This window comes from Erythrolamprus reginae, chromosome 9 (assembly GCF_031021105.1).
Source record: "Erythrolamprus reginae isolate rEryReg1 chromosome 9, rEryReg1.hap1, whole genome shotgun sequence".
In the NCBI taxonomy this organism is placed as follows: Eukaryota; Metazoa; Chordata; class Lepidosauria; order Squamata; family Dipsadidae; genus Erythrolamprus; species Erythrolamprus reginae.
In genome coordinates this window covers 54,761,135-54,782,741 of record NC_091958.1, presented here as the reverse complement: position 1 = coordinate 54,782,741, position 21,607 = coordinate 54,761,135, and the positions used below count along the sequence as shown (strand labels likewise).

The 21,607-nt window shown below is 44.3% G+C and overlaps 2 protein-coding genes across 3 annotated transcripts in view; one reads left to right on the top strand and one right to left on the bottom strand.

Moving 5' to 3' along the window:
- The window catches only part of LFNG (LFNG O-fucosylpeptide 3-beta-N-acetylglucosaminyltransferase), a 32,747-nt gene extending 23,914 nt beyond the window's left edge, over nucleotides 1–8,833 (top strand). Inside the window, exons 4-8 of the mRNA XM_070761355.1 lie at nucleotides 362–515; nucleotides 760–845; nucleotides 2,286–2,451; nucleotides 4,358–4,443; nucleotides 5,469–8,833. Of these exons, the coding sequence (XP_070617456.1) occupies nucleotides 362–515; nucleotides 760–845; nucleotides 2,286–2,451; nucleotides 4,358–4,443; nucleotides 5,469–5,535 (559 nt within the window). The 3' untranslated portion in view covers nucleotides 5,536–8,833. The remainder of the gene's footprint in view (nucleotides 1–361; nucleotides 516–759; nucleotides 846–2,285; nucleotides 2,452–4,357; nucleotides 4,444–5,468) is intronic.
- TTYH3 (tweety family member 3) overlaps nucleotides 1–21,607 on the bottom strand; it is a 74,483-nt gene that overhangs the window by 2,369 nt on the left and 50,507 nt on the right. Inside the window, exon 14 of one of the 2 annotated variants that reach the window (XM_070761353.1) lies at nucleotides 10,165–16,975. The exons of the other annotated variant lie outside the window; for it this stretch is intronic. Within the exon in view, the coding sequence (XP_070617454.1) occupies nucleotides 16,904–16,975 (72 nt within the window). The 3' untranslated portion in view covers nucleotides 10,165–16,903. Of the gene's footprint in view, nucleotides 1–10,164; nucleotides 16,976–21,607 lie in introns of those variants that run through there. 2 annotated transcript variants of the gene reach the window in all.

Below are 21,607 nucleotides of genomic sequence, written 5' to 3'. Positions count from 1 at the left end.
ATTTGACATCCATGAATATGTGTAATCCTGCCTTGGAGCTATCAAGGCTGACAGCTGTCACAACCTCTTCTGGAAGTGATTTCCATAAACCAAGGACCCTCTGGGGGAAGAAATATTTCCCTTTATTTGTCCTCACTTTCTCACTGTGAGTTTAGGGAGGGTCCCCTCGTCCTAGTATTGTGTGATAGAGAATATAACTCTTCCCTATCCACCTTTTCGATCCCATGCATGATATTATACACATCGGTCAAGTCACCCCTTAAATGCCGTCTTTCAAGGCTGAAGAGACCAACCTGATCTAAGTATCTTTGGGTCCTTTGGGTCCTGACCTAATCCAGTCTTGTTTTCATCCTTGTGTTAGATGGTTTTGCCACGTGGACGATGATAATTACGTGAATGTCCAGATGTTGGTCAAGCTGCTCTCCAGCTATGCTCACACGCAGGATATCTACATTGGAAAACCCAGTCTGGACAGGCCCATCCAGGCCACCGAGAGAATCAGCGAGAATAAGATGGTAAGCCAACGAGGAGAAGGAAGGGACTTGGTGGTGAACACTCGGGGTTGTCCATGTGCCTGTTTTTGAGGGAATAAACTCTCCTGGTTCAAAGGAAGCATCCCTTTCTTGGGGAAGACATTGGGTGGGATTCTCTCCCTGGGTCCCAACTATCTCTGGGAAGTTGGCCAAAGCTTTGGTTCCATGTGCTCTTCTGTAATGGTCTTTCTTGAGTCTTCATCTCTCGATTCTTCTCATCCCACAGCATCCAGTCCATTTCTGGTTTGCCACTGGTGGTGCTGGTTTCTGCATCAGTCGTGGTCTGGCACTGAAAATGACCCCTTGGGCAAGGTAAGAGATTACTTTTGGTTGAGTGTAAATTAGTTGCCATGTGGGAGGTGGAGGGTTAAAGAAATAAGCAAGGTACATACATCGACACATCTCAATGGTGGTTGAGTGATGACTCTAAAATGTGCAATAGGGTTGATATTCCTGGAGTTGTCTGTAATATGGCAAATGATTTAGCTTTACTAGATAAGTGGTCAAAGCAATGGAAACTGCAGTTGAATGTTTCCAAATGTAAAATAATGCACTTGGGGAAAGGGAATCCTCAATTTGAGTACAGTATTGTATTGGCAGTTCTGTGTTAGCAAACACTTCAGAAAGAGAAAGATTTAGGGGTAGTGATTTCTGACAGTCTCAAAATGAGTGAACAGTGGGGACATGCGGTAGTGAAATCAAGTAGAATGCTTGGCTGCATAGCTAGAGGTATCACAAGCAGGAAGAGGGAGATTGTGATCCCACTGTATAGAGCGCTGGTGAGACCCCATTTGGAATACTGTGTCCAGTTCTGTAGATCTCACCTACAAAAGGATATTGATAAAATTGAATGGGCCGAAAGACGGGCTACAAAAATGGTGGAAGGTCTTAAGCATAGAACTTATCAGGAAAGGGTTCATGAACTCAATCTATCCAGTCTGGGGCACCAAAGTTTTATAGCAAGTTTCCCACTTAATTTTCCAAATTTCCCTATGCTGTGAGGTTTAACCTGTTGACAGACCCAGTTATGAGTCATTCAAACCATGCTTAGCTACCCATAAAAACATAGAAGATTGACGGCAGAAAAAAGACCTCATGGTCCATCTAGTCTGCCCTTATACTATTTCCTGTACTTTATTTTAGGATGGATATATGTTTATTCCAGGCATGTTTAAATTTAGTTACTGTGGATTGACCAACCACATCTGCTGGAAGTTTGTTCCAAGCATCTACTACTCTTTCAGTCAAATAATATTTTCTCACGTTGCTTCTGATCTTTCCCCCAACTCACCTCAGATTGTGTCCCCTTGTTCTTGTGTTCACTTTCCTATGAAAAACACTTCCCTCCTGAACCTTATTTAACCCTTCAACATATTTAAATGTCTCAATCGTGTCCCCCACTTTCCCTTCTGTCCTCCAGACTAGACAGGTAGAGTCCATTAAGACTTTCCCGATAGGTTTTATGCTTAAGACCTTCCATCATTTTTGTACTCATGGTTAAATACGACCCATGAATCGATCACCAGACGTCCCCAACAGTTGAAAAAACTCCCACACAAATGAATTGCATTGGCACATATCATATACAGAAATATAAATGCGAGGAACTTTTAATGTTAGAGTTTTAATCCTTGGGGGTTTTCAAATTGGGAACAGATGGAATGATGAATAAATAAAGATAAATAAAGAATAAATAAAGCCTGATTTTTTTCACTTATTCTTCTCCAATTCCCTTTCTCTCTCTCTCTTCAGCGGTGGACATTTCATGAGCACTGCGGAAAAAATTCGTCTCCCCGATGATTGTACCATTGGGTACATCATAGAATCAGTCTTGGGGGTGAAACTGATCCGAAGTAATCTTTTCCACTCACATCTCGAGAATCTCCATCAAGTGCCCAGTTCCGAGATCCATAAGCAGGTAAAAACACGAAAGAATTTAATAATAAATAATAAATAAATAATAATAATAATAATAATAATAATAATAATAATAATAATAATAATTTATTAGATTTGTATGCCATCCCTCTCTGAAGACTCGGGGCGGCTCACAACAATAACAAAAACAATATAATAGTAGTACAAATCTAATATTAAAAAAAAAGTATATATAAAACCCCAACAATTAAAACCATACAACACATGCATACCAAAACATAAAATATAAAAGCCTGGGGGAGGTGTCTCAGTTCCCCCATGCCTGGCGATATAGGTGGGTCTTGAGTAATTTGCGAAAGACAAGGAGGGTGGGGGCCATTCTAATCTCCGGGGGCAGTTGATTCCAGAGGGCCGGGGCCGCCACAGAGAAGGCTCTTCCCCTGGGGCCCGCCAAACAACATTGTTTTGTCGACGGGACCCAGAGAAGGCCAACTCTGTGGGACCTAACTGGCCGCTGGGATTCGTGCGGTAGAAGGCGGTTCTGGAGGTATTTTGGTCCACTGCCATGTAGGGCTTTAAAGGTCATGACCAACACTTTGAATTGTGACCGGAAACTGATCGGCAGCCAATACAGGCCATGGAGTGTTGTAGAAATGTGGGCAAATCTGGGAAGCCCCACGACGGCTCTCGCGGCTGCGTTCTGCACGATCTGAAGTTTCCGAACACTTTTCAAAGGTAGCCCCATGTAGAGAGCGTTGCAGTAATTGAACCTCGGGGTGATGAGGGCATGAGCGACTGTGAGCAATGACTCCCTGTCCAAGTAGGGCCGCAACTGGTGCACCAGGTGAACCTGGGCAAACGCCCTCCTTTGTCACCCAGGCCCAGAAACAAAGCATTAAAAAACAGAGGTTGAGAATCTGGGCCAAACTTACCCCCAGCTGAAATCATCCTGGGAGGAAGGCTATAAAATTGGCCAGGAGACCTCACATCTCTCCCTCCCCCAAATAAATGTTCTAATGAATTGATATTTTGGGATGGACAAACCCATCTTGGCAGCCACTTGGGGAGAATTGACTAACAGAGAAAGAATAACAGGGTTGGAAGGGCCCTTAGAAGTCTTCTAGTCTAACCCCCTGCTTGGTCAGGAGACCTTGCACTACTTCAGACAAATAGTTATCCAATATCTTCTTTAAAAACATCTGGTGTTGGAACATTTACAACTACTGGAGGCAAATCATTCCACTGTTCTGACTGTCAGGAAATTTATCCTTAGTTCTAAGTTTATTTATTTTATTATTTATTTATTACTTAGATTTGTATGCCGCCCCTCTCCGAAGACTCGGGGCGGCTCACAACACGTGGAAACAAATCATAAATAATCCAAACAGATTTAAAATATTTAACGATTTAAAAAGACCCCATATACTAACAGACATACACTCAGGCATACCATATATAAATTAAACATACCCAGGGGAAGTTGTTTCAGTTCCCCCATGCCTGACGGCAAAGGTGGGTTTTAAGGAGTTTTCGGAAGGCAGGAAGAGTAGGGGCAGTCCTAATCTCCGGGGGGAGTTGGTTCCAGAGGGCCGGTGCCGCCACAGAGAAGGCTCTTCCCCTGGGGCCCGCCAACCGACATTGTTTAGTTGATGGGACCCGGAGAAGGCCCACTCTGTGGGACCTAATCGGTTGCTTCTCCCTTTGTTTAGTTTCCACCCATTGCTTCTGGTTCTACCCTCAGGTGCTTTGGAGAATAGGTTGACTCCCTCTTCTTTGTGGCAACCCCTGAGATATCGGAAGGCTGCTCTCATGTCTCCCCTGGTCCTTCTCTTCGTTAAACTAGCCAGGCCCAGTTACTGCAACCGTTCTTTGTATGTTTTAAAAAGGAACATATCTTTGCTGCCTTTGTAGCTCACTCTTGCAATTTTTAAAAACTTTTTCTCAAGGTCACTTTGAGTTATGGGACATTTGAAAACAAGAGAAATTCCATCCATATGAAGGGGGCTTTCTCAGTGGAAGAGGATCCCTCCAGGTAAGAATCGCATTTGTCTGTCGTCTGAAATTTAGGATGAATTTGTATGAAAGATAGATAGATAGATAGATAGATGGGTGGGTGGGTGGATGGATGGATGGATGGATGGATAATGGATAGATAGATAGATGGATGGATAGATAGATAGATGGATAGAGAGATAGATAGAGATGATTGATAGATATATTTATCTATCATCTTGCTGAATTTGAAAATTAAGGGAGGCTAGGATAGATCTATTTCGGCCTTATTTTGGCCTCATCAGCTATCCTAACTCTCACTGGGACTTGAACCTGCAACCTTTGCCTTGTAAGACAGAGAATTAACCTCTAGGCTACAGTATCCAATCCCTTCAGCTCTGCACCAGGGAAGGGTTACATATTTTTGTGTCAAATCACACTGGTGTATTGAAGGAACATCACAACTCCTTTTTTTGCCTCACGTCAAAAATATATATGATTGATGGATAGATAGATAGATAGATAGATAGATAGATAGATAGATAGAAAGAAAGGTAGGTAGGTAGGTAGGTAGATGATAGATGAGTCCTCGGAGAGAGGTGACATACAAATCCAATAAATAAATAAATAATAGATAGATAGATAGATAGATAGATAGATAGATAGATAGATAGATAGATAGATAGTCAGAGGTCCCTCAGGGTTCAAAGGATTTACTTCCATATTTAGTCCTGCAACCTTAAAACTGTTGAGCATCTGCAGGTTTTTGCAGAAACATTTTACACAACCCATTGCAAATCCTTGATTTACGATTGCAGTTGACCCCCAACATTTCCACGGCTAAGCAAGACGGTCCTTCAGGGAGCCTTGTCCCCTTTCCATGACCTTCTTTGCTGCCGTCGTCGTTAAGCTAGCCACGCGGTCCTTAAGTCAATCCAACTTCCCTGTTGATGTTAGGAGGTCAGGAGACGTTGCAATTTAGATCCCAAGTTGTACGCTGATGCCGATGCGGCTGCGCCCTTCTCGACGTTCATCCCAACCCTTGTATTTTTCTTCTCCTTCTAGATTTCGCTCGGTCCACTGCTTGCTGTACCCGGATACTCCTTGGTGTCCTTCCGACGTCGCGTACTAAGAAACCTCGACGTCCCCTTAAACCTCGTCCCGAGTTCTCCGGTATCCGAAGAAGATCCGGGACCTGTATTTTTATGTCTGTATGCGTGCGCCCTTCGTTTTGCTGCGAAGCAAACGAGCTCCTAATTACTGTGGTTAGTTCACAGTGTGTGTATAATGTGTGTTTTCCACACCGACTGCTGTGTGGTCTTGCGTTCCCCTCTCCCGGTGACTATCAGGGTATAAATATTGTAGAAGCTCCCAACGTAAGAACAATTGCGATGGGTTTTTTCCCCCTTCCTCCTTGGCAAAGACTTCAGGCTGGTGGGGATTTTAAAAAAATATCTTTTTTCCACCTTCCACCTGCTCCAAGGCAGCTCTGCGGGAAAAGTCTGCTTTTAATCCAGGATATTTCGAGAGGCGCATCCTTTTCGAGCCCCCGAAAAGCCCCCAAACACTCTTGTCACAATCTGCCAAACCTTAAGCACTTTTAAAACCATGCGCCGCCGCAGATGCTAAGCTGGTATGGGATCATCCCCATTGAAATGGTGGCAAGAGAGGAATCCAGTACGTGTTTCTCAAACTCCTCTAACTTTAAGCCGGATGGGTTTCAATTTCCACAATTCCCCAGCCAGCTTCCACGTAAAGTATCCCAGCTGGGGAATTTTGGAAATCCATCCATCTTCAAGCATTCTGGGAGCTGAAGTCCACCCATCGTAAATTCGGGGAGTTGAAGTCCACTCGTCTTAAAGTTTGCCCAGTTTTGAGAAACGCTGGATTAATGCTTAGCCTGGTTGTGTAAGTCTAGTTTGGGCTGTCCGAGGCGATCAACATTTGCAAGATGGCACGTCGAAGCCAGAATGCCATTTTGCAGGTTTCTCATACACGCCTTTTTTCCAAAATACCTGGCCCTTTTCAGCTGGGGTCCTTTAGCTTTGGGGTACTCCGGTTCCAATAATTTTTCTTCTGGCTGGGAACTATTGGAGTGGGACTCTTAACATAGCTAGAAGGAAGAAAAAACCTGGCCCATTTAGTCTTTTCTTATTTTTTACATAACTTCCCCTTCCTGCTTTTCCAGACTCCGCGCAATTTTGCAAATGAAGGTTTACATAGGAAACAAGGTTGTTTTTTTTTTGCTGTGTGTGTGTTTTTGTCCATTTTTTTTGTTGATGTTGTGCTATTTGTAGACTTCCCTCTGAGAGGTGGCTTTTTCTCCCGTGAATTCATTTAGAGCTGGACTCTTGAAATATTCGCTTTTTTTTTGCAGTTGCACTGAAGGGAATTTCAAATGATAAAAGAGAGGGGGTTTTGGGGGGGGCGAGGAGCTATGTTCTCATCCTTTTCACCCTGGCCTCGTTGCCTTTTACGGAAACTTTGGTGGGCTTCTTGCCAGTAAACAGGCAAAGGATTGCGAAAGTCCAGAACTATGGACACTGGAAGTTTTAAAGAACATGTTGGATAACCATTTGTCTGAAATGGTAGTGTTTCCTGCCTAAGCAGGGGGTTGGACTAGAAGACCTCCAAGGTCACTTTCAACTCTGTTATTCTATTGTAATTAAATCTAATTAAATTAAATTAAATGCCAAATATAAACAAAGAGTTGATAGCAGATTGGAAGGCTACAGCTCCAGAAATCCTCAATTCAAATATATACATTTGACACAAAAATATGTAACCATTCTCTGGTGCAGAGCTGAAGGGATTTGATACTGTAGCCTAGAGGATAATTCTCTGTCTTACAAGGCAAAGGTTGCAGGTTCAAGTCCCAGTGGGTATGGCTAGCTGATGAGGCCAAAATAAGGCCAAAATATATTTATCCTAGTCTCCCTTAATTTTCAAATTCAGCAAAAAAAACATGTGACATATATATATATATATCTTAGAATGCATATATATATATATATATATGCATGTGTATTCCAAGTTCTGTCTTGCTGTCAGTAAGAATGACAACGGAAGCCTATGTAGATTCAGAATTTTAGACCCTTTAAAGATGCAATTATTTTGATTCTACTAAATATAATTTATATATCTATATCTATATAAAATGAGCAATCCTCTGCGGAGTTTACTCAGGAGATCCTAACCTGTTGAATGGGGTTTGTTCCCAGAAAAGCACAAAATGTTGGCTCAAAATCTAGGGCCCCACCTGAATTAATATTTAAGTAAGTAATTTAAGTAATATTTAATTTTACTTACTGTAAGTAAGTCTTTAATTTTATGGACCAATTGGGAGGAACCCCGTGTCCGTTAAAGCCAAATGTTCATTAAACCCAATGTTATGTAACGCCCCTGAATGTTATGTGATGTTCATAATATTTATGTCATATTCCCCTGTACTTTACAAATATATATATATATATATATATATATATATATATATATATATATATATATATATATTCTATGCGCATTGTCTAATTTACCAAGCTGTTGTTTGCTGCAGCCCCCCAAATTCAGATATTGTCTGTTATATCCAAAGTCTGTTGAATCAGGGTCTGTAAAATTGAGATGTGATCGTAACAACACCCAGACTCAAAACTTTTGCAGTTGGTAGGAATGACTTGTGTATTAATTTAAAAGGAGTATAAAGATGTTGGAAGAAATGAGAGATCCCTAATATTTCTCTTATAAGTTGGACATGGGGTTGATTCACCGTCTCTTCACTGCAACGTCTCTTGTCTTCGGGTTGGGGAGAAGTGGCTGCAGCATTTTCACCGCAAGAGTTGAATTTAACTCTCCCGCAAAATGCCACCAGCTGTTTCTTCCTGGGTCCCAATGGCAGAGATGGAGAGGCGAAAGCTTCCCTTGCAAACGAAAAAAATAAAATAAAAAAACAGAAACCACCACCACCACCACCACCACCACCAAGAAGGCCCATACTGGGTAGTGTTTGTAAATATTTTAATGCAACAGTGTTATTTACTGTGCCTTTTTGTGTGAAAAACATTGATTTTTGTCAAGGGTGGGTTTAAGTGTTTTTTTTTCCCCTTGTGGATCAGCAAAAAAAAAAACGAAAAGAAAAAAAATTATCTTCTGTTGAAAGAACAAAATAATGGAAAACGTTTTGTGTTGTTTGTCACTTATTTGTAATTTATAAATCCCAGTATCTGGGATGTTGCTTTCTGTAAAGTAGTGTACATATATATATGTATACATATATATATATATATATAATGTGACTCTCGCTATAAATATATATAGAGGAAAAATGTGTGGGAGGGAAATGATTTAATATTCTCAGGGAATTAAACCTGATCAGTGCCAGTGGCCTGTGTCTTTTCTGTGCTTTCAATAAAAGAATTTGTTGGCTAATTAAATACTTGAAGAGCTTGTTTTTCTTTCTTTTAAACTACTTATTGCTTTCTCTGTTTCCTGGGGGATTCTGGACCATGGGGAAGCTTGCAGTGGTCACAAGTGTGAAAAATGAGTGTGTCTTTTCCTACCCCGCTCAATGCTGTTGTAATTTGGAACCGTTACTAAAGGAACAGTCTTTAATTGAGGAATACAGTGTTACTTCTACCTAAGAAGGCCTCTACTTACGAACTTTTCTAGATAAGAACCGGGTGTTCAAGATTTTTTTGCCTCTTCTCATGAACCATTTTCCACTTACAAACCCAAGCCTCCGAAACTGTAACCGGAAAAGGCGGGGAGAAGCCTCCGTGGAGCCTCTCTAGGAATCTACTGGGGGGAGGAAACAGGGCCGGAAAAGGCGGGGAGAAACCTCTGTGGGGCCTCTCTAGGAATCTCCTGGGGGGAGGAAACAGGGCTGGAAAAGGCGGGGAGAAACCTCCGTGGGGCCTCTCTAGGAATCTCCTGGGGGGAGGAAACAGGGCCGGAAAAGGCGGGGAGAAGCCTCCGTGGAGCCTCTCTAGGAATCTCCTGGGGGGAGGAAACAGGGCCGGAAAAGGCGGGGAGAAACCTCCGTGGGGCCTCTCTAGGAATCTCCTGGGGGGAGGAAACAGGGCCGGAAAAGGCGGGGAGAAGCCTCCGTGGAGCCTCTCTAGGAATCTCCTGGGGGAGGAAACAGGGCCGGAAAAGGCGGGGAGAAACCTCTGTGGGGCCTCTCTAGGAATCTCCTGGGAGGAAACAGGGCTGGAAAAGCGTGGAGAAGCCTCTGTGGGGCCTTTCTTGGAATCTCCTGGGAGGAAACAGGGCCGGAAAAGGTGGGGAGAAGCTTCCGTGGGGCCTCTAGGAATCTCCTGGGAGGAAACATGGCTGGAACAGGTAGGTAGAAGCCTCCATGGGGTCTCTCTAGGAATCTCCTGGGAGGAAATAGGGCCGGAAAAGGTGGGGAGAAACCTCTGTGGGGCCTCTCTAGGAATCTCCTGGGAGGAAACAGGGCCTCCACACTCCCTGTGGTTTCCCCAATCGCATGCCTTATTTGCCTTTACATTGATTCCTATGGGAAAAATTGCTTCTTCTTACAAACTTTTCTACTTTAGAACCTGAATTAAGTTCGTAAGTAGAGGTACCACTGTACTTTTATGCTAATTCCATCTATCCAATTTTCAATGGAAAGAGTTCTCCTTTGTCCCGTGGAAAATGCTGCCACCTTGTGGAGGAACTAGGTACAACCCACGAGATGAATTTTCAAGGTCACATAAAATCTATCCGTGTATATAAACCATCCATTAACCGAAGCAGAGCCTTTTCAAAGTTGTTTATTTTAAAACACGAAACCCAAGCGGAATAGAAACCACAGGAATTACATTTAGAATAGTTTCTCTTGTAATATCTGCAGAACAGAACACAAACCAGTAAAAATTAAAAAGAAAAAAAGCTACAGTACAATGTTGTAAAAAGAAAAAAAAATCAACCAAGTCAAAGAAAAGTTGTTTAAAAATAATTGTCATCAGGCTGACAATCCCCCCCCTCCATTTAAATCCCTGTGAAATTTCAAAAATGTTTTTTTGGGGGGAGGTGGTCCGTTGGAGAACTTTGAAAGAAGCTAGTCACGTCTAAAGGCTTTAAAAAATAATATTTATATAATATATTTCATATACATATATTATATATGTATACAAGAAAAGTAGAATGCTGTATTAACCATTGTGGTTTAAAAGCAAAACCCGGGTTTTGAAAACGCCAGTTTCGGGGGTTCGACTTGGTAGAATTTTGCCACACTTCTCAAATAATAATAATAAAATTGGAAATTGAAAGAATTAAAGTTACAAACTAATTCCCCAGATTTGCATTTCTAATGAACGGACAATAGGAGAAAATAGAATTGCTGGTTGCTAATGGACCACCAAAGATCCATCAGGGATTTGGGCCCTTTGTTAATCACGGACAGGCAGAAATACAGAAGGTGAAGCCTGGCGCTGGGTCATAAGAGGTGGCGTTGCCTGCCTGATTTTGTCCCGATTCATAATAAATCAGGATTCTTTGTAACTGGGTTTTAAAGGGCACAACCCCGATATCTGCAAAGAGAGACTTTCGACGCAAAATGGATTGAAAGTAGGAGGAAGAGACTATAACAGGGCCCAGTTCTTGAACACAACAACAATATTCCTGGGAATCGGAAGCTCTGAGGGGTTACAATTCCCATAATCCCCACCCAGCCTCCCTAAAAAGCTGAGTCGATTCAGGAGGGGGGAAAACACAAATCCAACCCCCAACTGGATCGGGGGAAGCCTGAGAGATGGATCCGGGTTGTTTATAGCGGGAGGAGTGAAAACGGGAGGGACGGACGCCTTGCATAGAGACAAAAAAGTGTCGTTGTTGAATACACAAAGCACCAAGAACTAGCCTGATGCTAGTCCAGCAGCTGCCGTTGGGGGCTATGGGGGTTGTTGCGTTGTTGAAAGGTAAGATAACGCCCAGCCCTGCTTACTGCGGACCAAGGCTACGGACAGGTCCCGCTAACACAGATGCTAAGGTTGGCCTGTGAGTGTGTCGGTGTGTAGCTGTGCCTGTTTGGTCCCATGGGGCACCGTTTTCTGTCCTTGAGGGATTGGGAGGAATCTGAACGTTAGCGGACAAGGACGGGAGGGTCTCCCGCCTTGACGCAATCACTGATGGTGGAGAGAGGGGTCCTGTCAGTTTCTTCTTGAGGGCACAGGGTCTTTCTCAATGAGAACTCATTAGCTACAAGCAGGAGCAGCTGACATAAGATTCAGTAGTGGGTTCCTGCTGGTACGGCTGATCGCACATAGCTGTGGCTCTGGCGCATGAGTTCGAGCACAATTTTGCACGGAATCATGCACGGGAGCAAATAACCTCGCCAAAACACACGTTCCCATGCGAGATTTTGCTGCAGGAGCAAAATTGCGCCCGAACCCATGCTCGCAGGCCAGAGCTGCCCAGCTGTAGACCACTACTGCTTAGATTGAACCAAAGCCCTCAGTACTTAGTCCTCTTACCAACAGCTGGTGGTAATGTTTCCTGCTCCATACGGAAATGATAAGGACTCAATCGCTCACCTGCAAGCCATACGCCCTTCCACTGAGCAGTGAACAAGAAGACCTGGTGGACCACCTGCCTTGTCATGTGGAGGAGCTGGTCCCAGTTATCAGTACTCCAAGGATCTCGAAGCTAGCTATGCATCACCATGACGTACTCACAACACCTAGGATCTAACTCTGGGTCTGTCTAAATTCCTTCGGGTTCAAGAGTTTCCCTCTTAAAGAACTTTGGGATCATGCATGGTTTCAAGGACCTCTTTGAGGAACACGCCTAAGCAATGAGTAGAGACTTAGATGGGGTATTTTGAGTCCTGGTCTACCTACTTGGCTATAAATTACAGGATGAAGGAGGACAGAAACAGAAGGCTCAATTTTTTTTGCTGAAGGTTGTGTGTGGTCCAAGCCAGACCCTTCAAGGACTCTTGAAGGCAACAGCTTGCAAGCTGCGATCTACATTTCTCTTATTGTCCCTCATCAGAGGTGCCTCAACTGGACCTGCTCGCTTAATTAAGCTTCAGAAGATGCCCTATTGGTGGGGAAGCAGCCAATAGAGCACCTCTTCTTCAACGGCAGCTCAGAAAGGTTGATGACCAAAGCTGCACATCTCCAGCCTTGTTTCATCACTATGGCTTTTAAAAGACTTGGGTTTTTTTGGCACAGATACGGTGGAACAATGTCCAATAGCCTTCACCGCAAAAAGCTTTTGACATGGTCTGATGTACTAAGTCCTAGATCTCAAAGGTCCTTCAGAAAAGAAATGGGTAGAGTTGGTCAAGTGGGCATCAAAGAAGATGTACCCCAAAGCCATGTGCCTTCTGCCCCTACCGTGGCCTCCTATCCACGGTCAAAACTGAACTACGGACCAGACCCATCATTCAACTGTCTCTTGGCCTTGCTGGATTCCCACGCCACCCCACTTTCTGACCTTCCTCTTTGCTCAAGTTGACAACACAGCGATCACAACAAAGATCTTCTTGGTCTTCAAACACGCAAAGGATCCTAAGAGAAAGACCAAATGATATTCCCAACTGCTCAACTTCTTAGTAGATCTTAGGAAGCCCTACCATGCTTTGGGGAAAATATTAGGTCTTAGGTCCTTAATTGGCCACAGATAGACAAGAACAACAGATCTAGGTAGCAAGTGTGCTGGGTTGAGTTTAACGCACCCATACCAAGACATTTTCTGGGATGCTTCAGAAATGAACCCTCAGTAAAATTGTTCCAAGTTTAGGCCAAGTTTAAGTGACCCATTCCTTTTCCTTCCAGTTAAGCTGGCCACACCTGAGGTATTTTAATTCACACATAACCATCAGATTTCCTTTAAAAAAAATAATCGAGGCCAGTTGAGAAGAAACTAACCTTCAAGTCTACATGGATGAATATCAATTCCCCCCCTACCCACCCACCTTAAACCTTTTCTCATCTTAAGAAGCCAAAGAAAATTTTTTAAAAAAAACCCTAAGTGAGCTAATATTATACATACAGGATACAAAACACGACCAAAAAAATAATAATTTTGTTTTTTTGTTTTGGGACAGCACACAGAAAAAAATAAATTCACAGCCAAGTCTTGATTCGATTTAAGAAGAAAACCCCCCCCAATTACAATGCAGTCTTCAACATTGGACTATGTACAAGTCACATTATGGAGCGATGCCTCGTGAGCATAAAATGGTCCCGAGTTTCCTTTCGGATTTTTTTCCGTAAGAAAGGGCATGTGATGGCTGGCGGGCAGGAAAAACCAAATTCCCTTGCAAATGGCTCTAAGGAAGGAAGGATTTAGGGCTCTGCTTTTTTCACTCCAACTTCTTTGTCCCCCTACTTCAGGTTCTGGCCAAGCGGTCTTTAGCAACCCGCCACTCAATGTCACTTTGAATGTCTTAGGCCAAGAAAAAATCCACAGGAATGGTTTCCCCCATGGGGAATGGCCAGAAACCCCTCCAAGGCCGTCCTGAGAGTACTTGCAAAAAAACCCAAACAAGGAGAGAGAGAGAAAGCTAAGAGAACAAGAAAATAAAAACTATTTTGTGGGGTTCGCCGACTGTGCCCAAAGCATTGGTTGCAGAAGCCCTGATGAAGACACCAAGCCAGCCAGCCAAACGTCAATACTCTAGCCAGGCAATAATTGAGGGAGGAGGAAGGGGGTAAAACTCGGGACGCGTTTGGTTTGGAAGGAGAGGGCAGCCAGCGGTGAACAGCCCGTAGCAGTCGAAGTAGTTGCCATGGAAGCTTGGCACGGAGGAGAAGAAGGGGAAAGGGGATCCCTGCTTCTCTCGTTGAAGGCAAACGATTGGCCATGCAAACACTCACGTTTTCTGAAAAGTAGAGCCATTCAGACATGCCCCACGTGCTCTCGGCGTCCCCCAGAAGTCCATATTTACACGGGTGGGCACGTGGGTACGTAGAGACGCACCCCATTGGCTCTTGCGCCCACCCCTTACCCCGTCGATAGAAGCGGGCACCCTAGTTTGAGATGATTCTGTATCCCGGTGAGTTGACAAGTTGAGCCGAGTTCAATGTCCCATGGAGAAGATTCACCCCGTGACAAACTCCTATCTACCGCTTGGTCTTCTCTACCAGGTTGTTGGAAAATGCGGAAGAGGAATCTTCAATTCGATGCAGGGCACTCAAAATTGAAGCATCTTCACCCTAAGTTGAAGCATCTTCTCGGCAGAAAGTCAAAGTTTCTATAGTGGTTATTATTACGAACACCAGTCCTTTCCTTACAATGATCATACTCCAGGTTTCTATCGTTTGGAGAAGACGGAGCAGGACGGGGTTGTCTTCCTACTCTCCGCCAACTAAGCTATCAAGGAAGTTCTTCTGAAGTCCTGTGATCATCCACCCATGAGGCAGAGGGCCGAGTTTTGTTTGTTAAGGGCACGCTTCGAAAGGTGATCTGTGAAGGAATGTATCATTTTGGAGATGCCTCGCTTTCGTACAAATTATTATGATTATTTATTAGATTTGTATGCTTCCATGGTTTGGAAACAGGTCCAATTCCTCTCTCCCAATGCCACCGCTGGGGTGGCTGAGCTGCGTGACTGGGATCGAGAGAGAAGGTTTGAGTAGGATCCCTGCCACTTACACACGGACAATGGCTTATGTGACCCTGGTGTCCAAGATAGACCTCACAGTGGTTTTGTATCTCCATTTCAGAGCCTTCCAACAGTCTAGGGCTTCCATTGCAAGCAAGCAACTATGACAAACATGTTTGTGTGTGTGTGTGTATATGTAACAAGAGCCTTGGTGGTGCAGTGATTAGAGTGTAGTACTGCAAGCTACTTCTGCTGATCACCGGCTGCCAGCAGTTTGGCAGATCGAATCTCAGTAGGCTCAAGGTCGTCTCAGCCTTCCATCCTTCCAAGGTGGGTCAAATGAGGACTTAGATTGTTGGGAGCAATGTGCGGATTCTGTAAACCGCTTAGAGAGGGCTGGAAAACCATGGTGAAGCCGTATTGAAAGTCTAAATGTGTGCGGGTGTCCATCTCTCAAGAGCGAAAGCAATCTAAGCCTCCTCTCCAGCGTGCAGAACCTGAAAAGGAAACCTCCATGCTTTCAAAATGAGAAGACCCCAAGAGATAGATAAGAATAGGGTGCGAATGATTGGATACCCTAAATCAGCTCGCGTGGCAGGTAGGTAACACCGCTAGGTGTCCTACAGCAATGGTTCTAACTTGCTGCTCACCTTTACTGTCAACAAGTTAAGAAGCAACTGATCCACAGGTGGCCTTCAGAATTAAGGTGAGAACTTAGCTGGAGACCCCTTCCACCCCTGAACATCAAAAGTGGTTTTTAAAAAATCTTTGCTTCCTGTAATTCAAGGATATAGGACCAGTGACAATTCTCCCTTCTCTATCTAACACTACTTCAAGGGATTTGTCTGTCCTAATTCCTCAAAGAAGCTGATATGATTAGCACTGAGATAGAAGTCTAACCTAGGAGAACCTCTTGGGAAGGAGGAGATCAATTTTGCTGGTACTTCCTTGACCGGTTAAACCCTTCTCCCAAAATTTGATATTTCATAGCCCTCCCTTTCTGATCTACAATGCTCCTTAAATATTTCCCTTAAGTATTTTGGCACTGAAAGAGTGGTAGTTTCCAGTTGACTTCACAACAGCTCCAAGAGAGGTTGGGCGAGAGCTGGTGGGAAGTAGAGATACGAAGGACAAAAGGCAGGTAGAGCACAAACAGCGTGTGCTCATATAAGGCTGTGTTTGTACGTGTGTGCAAAACGAGCACACACATCCAACCACATCCAAGCCGGTGCAGGAAGCCTTCTCCCTTTTCTCCGGGACTTTTCAAACCCAGAGAGTCAAACAGAGGAGTAAACTTGTAGTAGAAGTTATCCGAGAATCGCAAAGGGTTTAAATTAGCAGACTGCGTGGTTTAAAAGGCAAGGAACCAAGGGCTTGTGAATATCCCAGGTTGGAGATCCACCAATGCTGGCAGGAGAACCCAGGATGCCTCTTAAGGTAGCTCCAAGAAGGAGGATCTGGAGAAGCTGAGAGATCTATCCGAGCTTCGCGGCAGAGCAGAGGTTAAAGATGGCTTTAGTTTCAGTGTGCCACATCGAGCGCTTCCACACCACTTTTAAGTCATTGGGTTCATCCAATCTGGTTTCTTGTGGGTTAGACAGAAGCTTTAGAGATGAGGTGGTCAACTTGACAATTGCCTGTACAGCGAAGGAACCCAGAGGACCAATGGATCTTGAACATGTGGAGAGCTTCTCTCTCTCTGTAGAGAGAGAACTACGGGAGGACAGAGCCTAGACCTGCAATGACCTTCTACGGAGGTGTCTTCATGTGGACATGATCCAGGAGAAGCTGGGGAAGAAGCAGCAGCAGGAATTGCAACTGAGCTGGATCCTGGACTTTTGGGGAGAAAATAGCAGGATAGAAAGCTGCGAAGACAACGGAGGCTCTCAACGTTGGGCCCATTTCCGTTCCATTCTTCTTTTTCACTTCCAGGAGGTCTCCGTTTTCAGTGCACGCTTCCAGAATCCGGCCGAGGCTGGTTGGTGGCGAGGTATTTGGCTCTCATGCTGGAGGTGTACTAGAGGAACAAGAGAAAGCAAAAGAAAGGAAACAAGAGGGTTGTCAACTCACACAACATGGGGCAAGAGCTGCTTCAGTATCACAGAGTTGAAAGGGGCCTTGGAGGTCTTCTAGTTCAACCCCCAAACAGGGGACCCTAGACCCGAGGTCTTCAAACTTGGAGACTTTAAGACTTGTGGACTTCAACTCCCAGAATACTGGCTGGAGAATTCTGGGAGTTGAAGTCCACAAGTCTTAAAGACATCAATTTTGGGGACCCTTGCCCTAGACCAAGAGTAGGCAAAGGTGGCTCTTCTATGACTTGTGGACTTCAACTCCCAGAATTCCTGAGCCAATCATGCTACTAGCTCAAGAATTCTGGGAGTTGAAGTCCACAAGTCTTAAAGTCGCCAAGTTTGGGGACCCTTGCCCTAGACCAGGGGTAGGTAAAGGTGGCTCTTCTATGACTTGTGGACCTCAACTCCCAGAATTCCTGAGCTAATCATCTAGCTCAGGAATTCTGGGAGTTGAAGTCCACATGTCACAAAAGAGCCAACTTTGCCTACCCTTGCCTTAGACCATTTCCAACAAATGGAGTATCTTCTTGACATCTGTCAGTGTTGGAGCACCCACAACTTCTGAAGGCCAAACGTTCCCCTGATCCATTGTTCTCTTTGTCAGGACATTTCGCCTTACTTCAGACACAGCGATGGTCCGGTGGTCCTTCGGAGAATTTCGATTTGCACTGAGTCACAAACTAAGGAGCTGTTACTCAACCGGAGATCACAAACCCAAGAAAACATGGCTCTGCAGGTGTGCTAAAGAGCACCAACAAGGGGTTTCGTGGGTGGAACCACCAACATCCCATTCCAAAAGTTCAAAGAAACCCAGGGCAGAAAAAATATCATCCTATAGATTCCAGTTCCACAGAGAACAGAATGCAGACTCAAAATGAGATTCTATCTCTTTATCCGTCCGCATAGGAACCCAATACTGGTAACCTTTTCATAATAACAATAACAACAGAGTTGGAAGGGACCTTGGAGGTCTTCTAGTCCAGTGTTTCCCAACCTTGGCCACTTGAAGATATTTGGACTTCAACTCCCAGAATTCTGGGAGTTGAAGTCCAGATATCTTCAAGTGGCCAAGGTTGGGAAACACTGTCCTAGTCCAACCCCCTGCTTAGGCAGGAAACCCTACACTACTTCAGAGAGATGGTTATCCAACATCTGCTTAAAAACTTCCAGTGTTGGAGCATTCACAACTTCTGGAGGCAACTTCTGTTCCACAGATCAACCGTTCTGACTGTCAGGAAATTTCTCCTTAGTTCTAAGTTGCTTCTCTCCTTGTTTAATTTCCACCCATTGCTTCTTGTTCTGCCCTCAGGTGCTTTGGAGAATAGGTAGACTCCTTCTTCTTTGGGGCAAGCCCTGAGATATTGGAAGGCTGCTATCCGGTCTCCCCTGGTCCTTCTTTTCATTAAACTAGCCATGCCCAGTTCCTGCAACCGTTCTTCATATGTTTTAGCCTCCAGTCCCCTAATTATCTTTGATGTTCTTCTCTGCACTTTTTCTAGAGTCTCAACATCCTTTTTGCATCGTGGCAACCAAAACCGAATGCAGGATTCCAAGTGTGGCCTTACCAAGGCCTTATAAAGTGGTATTAACCCTTCACTTGTATCATCATACTTGATGCCACCTCTTGTATGGCCTTCCATTGAAAGCCACACTGGGTGCCTGGACATCCCAACACCAAATATACCTTGTCTTTTCTTCCCTGCTTTGCAAGAGGTGTTGGCACTCTTGTTAGAATAAGGAGCTGACAATTTCAGACCCTGGCAAGAAAGACCCTGCTCAAAAAAATAATGGGAACCCTCAAAGAACAGATCCTACATCGGAATGAATGAAGTATTCTCATTGAATACTTTGTTCTGTACAAAGTTGAATGTGCTGACAGACTGGGAAATTGATGGTCCATCAGTGTTGCTTCCTAAGTGGACGGTTTTATTTCACAGAAGTTTGATTTACTTGGAGTTATATTGTGTTGTTTAAGTGTTCCCTTTATTTTTTTGAGCAGTGTAGATAGATAGATAGATAGAGAGAGAGAGAGAGAGAGAGAGAGAGATGGTATAGATAGATAGATAGATAGATAGATAGGTAGGTAGGTAGGTAGATAGATAGGTAGATAGATTTTAGATAGATAGATAGATAGATAGATTTTAGATAGATAGATAGATAGATAGATAGATAGATAGATAGTATAGATAGATGGTATAGATAGATGGTATAGATAGATGATAGATAGATAGAGTTGGATGGGTGATGGATGGATAGATGATAGATGATAGATAGATAGATGATAGATAGATAGATGATAATGATAGATAGATGATAGATGATAGATAGATATAGATAGATAGATGATAGATAGATGATAGATTGATAGATGATAGATAGATAGACAGATAGATAGTGAAATTGATTGTCAGTGTTGCTTCCTAAGAGGACACTTTGATTTCACGGACGTTTGATTTACTTGGAGTTATAGTCTTTTCTTTAAGTGTTCGATTTATTTTTTTGGAGCAGTGTAATTTTGATCCTAGACTACATTCTTCTCTGTCACATTCTCTTCCAGAAAAAGGGGGGAATAAAAGAAAAGAGAGATGTCTGAAATACAAAGTTTGCAATACAGAACATTGAGAAAGAAACAAAAAAAATGCTTTGACCCAACAGCCACAATTCCGGGAATTCCTGCCAAGCGATGCAGAAGTAGAGACCATCCCAGGAGACAGAAGATCGCAGGCAAACACATGCACCCGGTAACATACGCAGTTCCTCCGCATGCGCTTGGCCCATGCACCCCAAGCAAAGCATGCGTCTTTTCTTTTTTGGACCAGTCACGCCAGAGCAGGTTTGCCAAGGTGGGAAAAACACCAAACTCTAGATGTTCTCAAAGCATATGATGAAGCAAGGATGGAAAAACCAGGCAAATGGCAGCAGAGATAAGGTAGGTTGTGTCTTTTGGAGGGCGCTTTGTGTCCTGAACGCTTCGCAAAAGTTGGGATAACTCTCCTCTCAATAATTCTCTAGATGTTCATCAGTTCAGGTATATTATTGCACCTGTCTGATTTAATCAGATTTGAGCAGACGGTAGGTAGCCAGCCAGCCTTTGCTGGTTGACGACTAAAGTTTTCTGGAAGGGTTCTGAAGGATGCTGGACTCATCTGGATTGAGGGATGCTACAGTGCTACCTCTACTTAAGAACTTAATTCGTTCCGTGACCAGGTTCTTAAGTAGAAAAGTTTATAAGAAGAAGCAATTTTCCCTCTGAAATTGTAACCGAAAAAGGTGGTGAGAAGCCTCCATGGGGCCTCTCTAGAAATCTCCTGGGAGGAAACAGGGCTGGAAAAGTCAGGGAGAAGCCTCCGTGGGGCCTCTGTAGGAATCTCCTGGGAGGAAACAGGGCCAGAAAAGGTGGGGTGAAGCCTACGTGGGGCCTCTCTAGTAATCTCCTGGGAGGAAACAGGGCTGGAAAATGCGGGGAGAAGCCTCCGTGGGGCCTCTCTAGGAATCTCCTGGGAGGAAACAAAGCGGGAAAAGGTGGGGAGAAGCCTCCGTGGGGCCTCTCTAGGAATCTCCTGGGAGGAAACAGGGCTGGATAATGCGGGGAGAAGCCTCCGTGGGGCCTCTCTAGGAATCTTCTGGGAGGAAACAGGGCCTCCAGCCTTCCTGTGGTTTCCCCAATCACACACATTATTTCCCCAATCGCACACATAATAATGTGTTGATTATTATAATAATAATGTGTTGATTCCTATGGGAAAAATTGCTTCTTCTTACAAACTTTTCTGCTTAAGAACCTGGTCCCGGAACGAATGAAGTTCGTAAGTAAGAGCTACCACTGTACATTTAAAATCAGTCCCTCCCATTTAAAACAATAAGCCTCCCTTTCATTCATCGACCAGGGGGCAAGCAGTTAATAGCCCCACGCCTGGTGGCACAATGGTTGACAGTGGCGGTGAGTTTTCGGCTTTGCACCAGAATTTCTGTTACGAGATGGGCAGCTACAGACCCGACTTAAATATAAAAAATATTATTAATTTTTTTTTAAAAAAAAAATAATACACAGAAACTGTGACACAAAGGGAGGGAGGAATTCGGAGAGAGACAAATAAGGGCTGGGCAAGGGAGACCTGCTATGTTTCAGGTGAGCTCCGCTAGCTAAAACTCTGCGGGGTCAGTTTCACGCAGGAGAGGCGTAAGCCATTCAATTTCAGATCCTTGGGTGGTCTCCAATTTGAACTTCCCAGAAGAACCAAAGATGGAGGGTCCTTTCTCGATCGCAAAACTCCCGGTCTGGGGAAAGGAGGAGGCAGCGCTAATTCTCAACGGCTACACGGATGGCCATGAAAAAGCTGGAGAGCCCCCTTCCACGATGGAGGAAGCAGGGCGTGGAGACCCTGGTGTGGGGAGAAGGACGGGGTGGGGAAGTGCAGGGAGAAAGGATTCGTGGAGCCTTGGGCCTGAGGAAGTCGGTGCAGCATGGCAGGGTCGGGTGGGTGGAGTGGGCGGTCAGCGAGAAGGACCTTGGATTATTCAGTACCTGTTCCGCTTTGGAGGGCGCTGCTACCAGTACGTCCGAGCACTGTCCG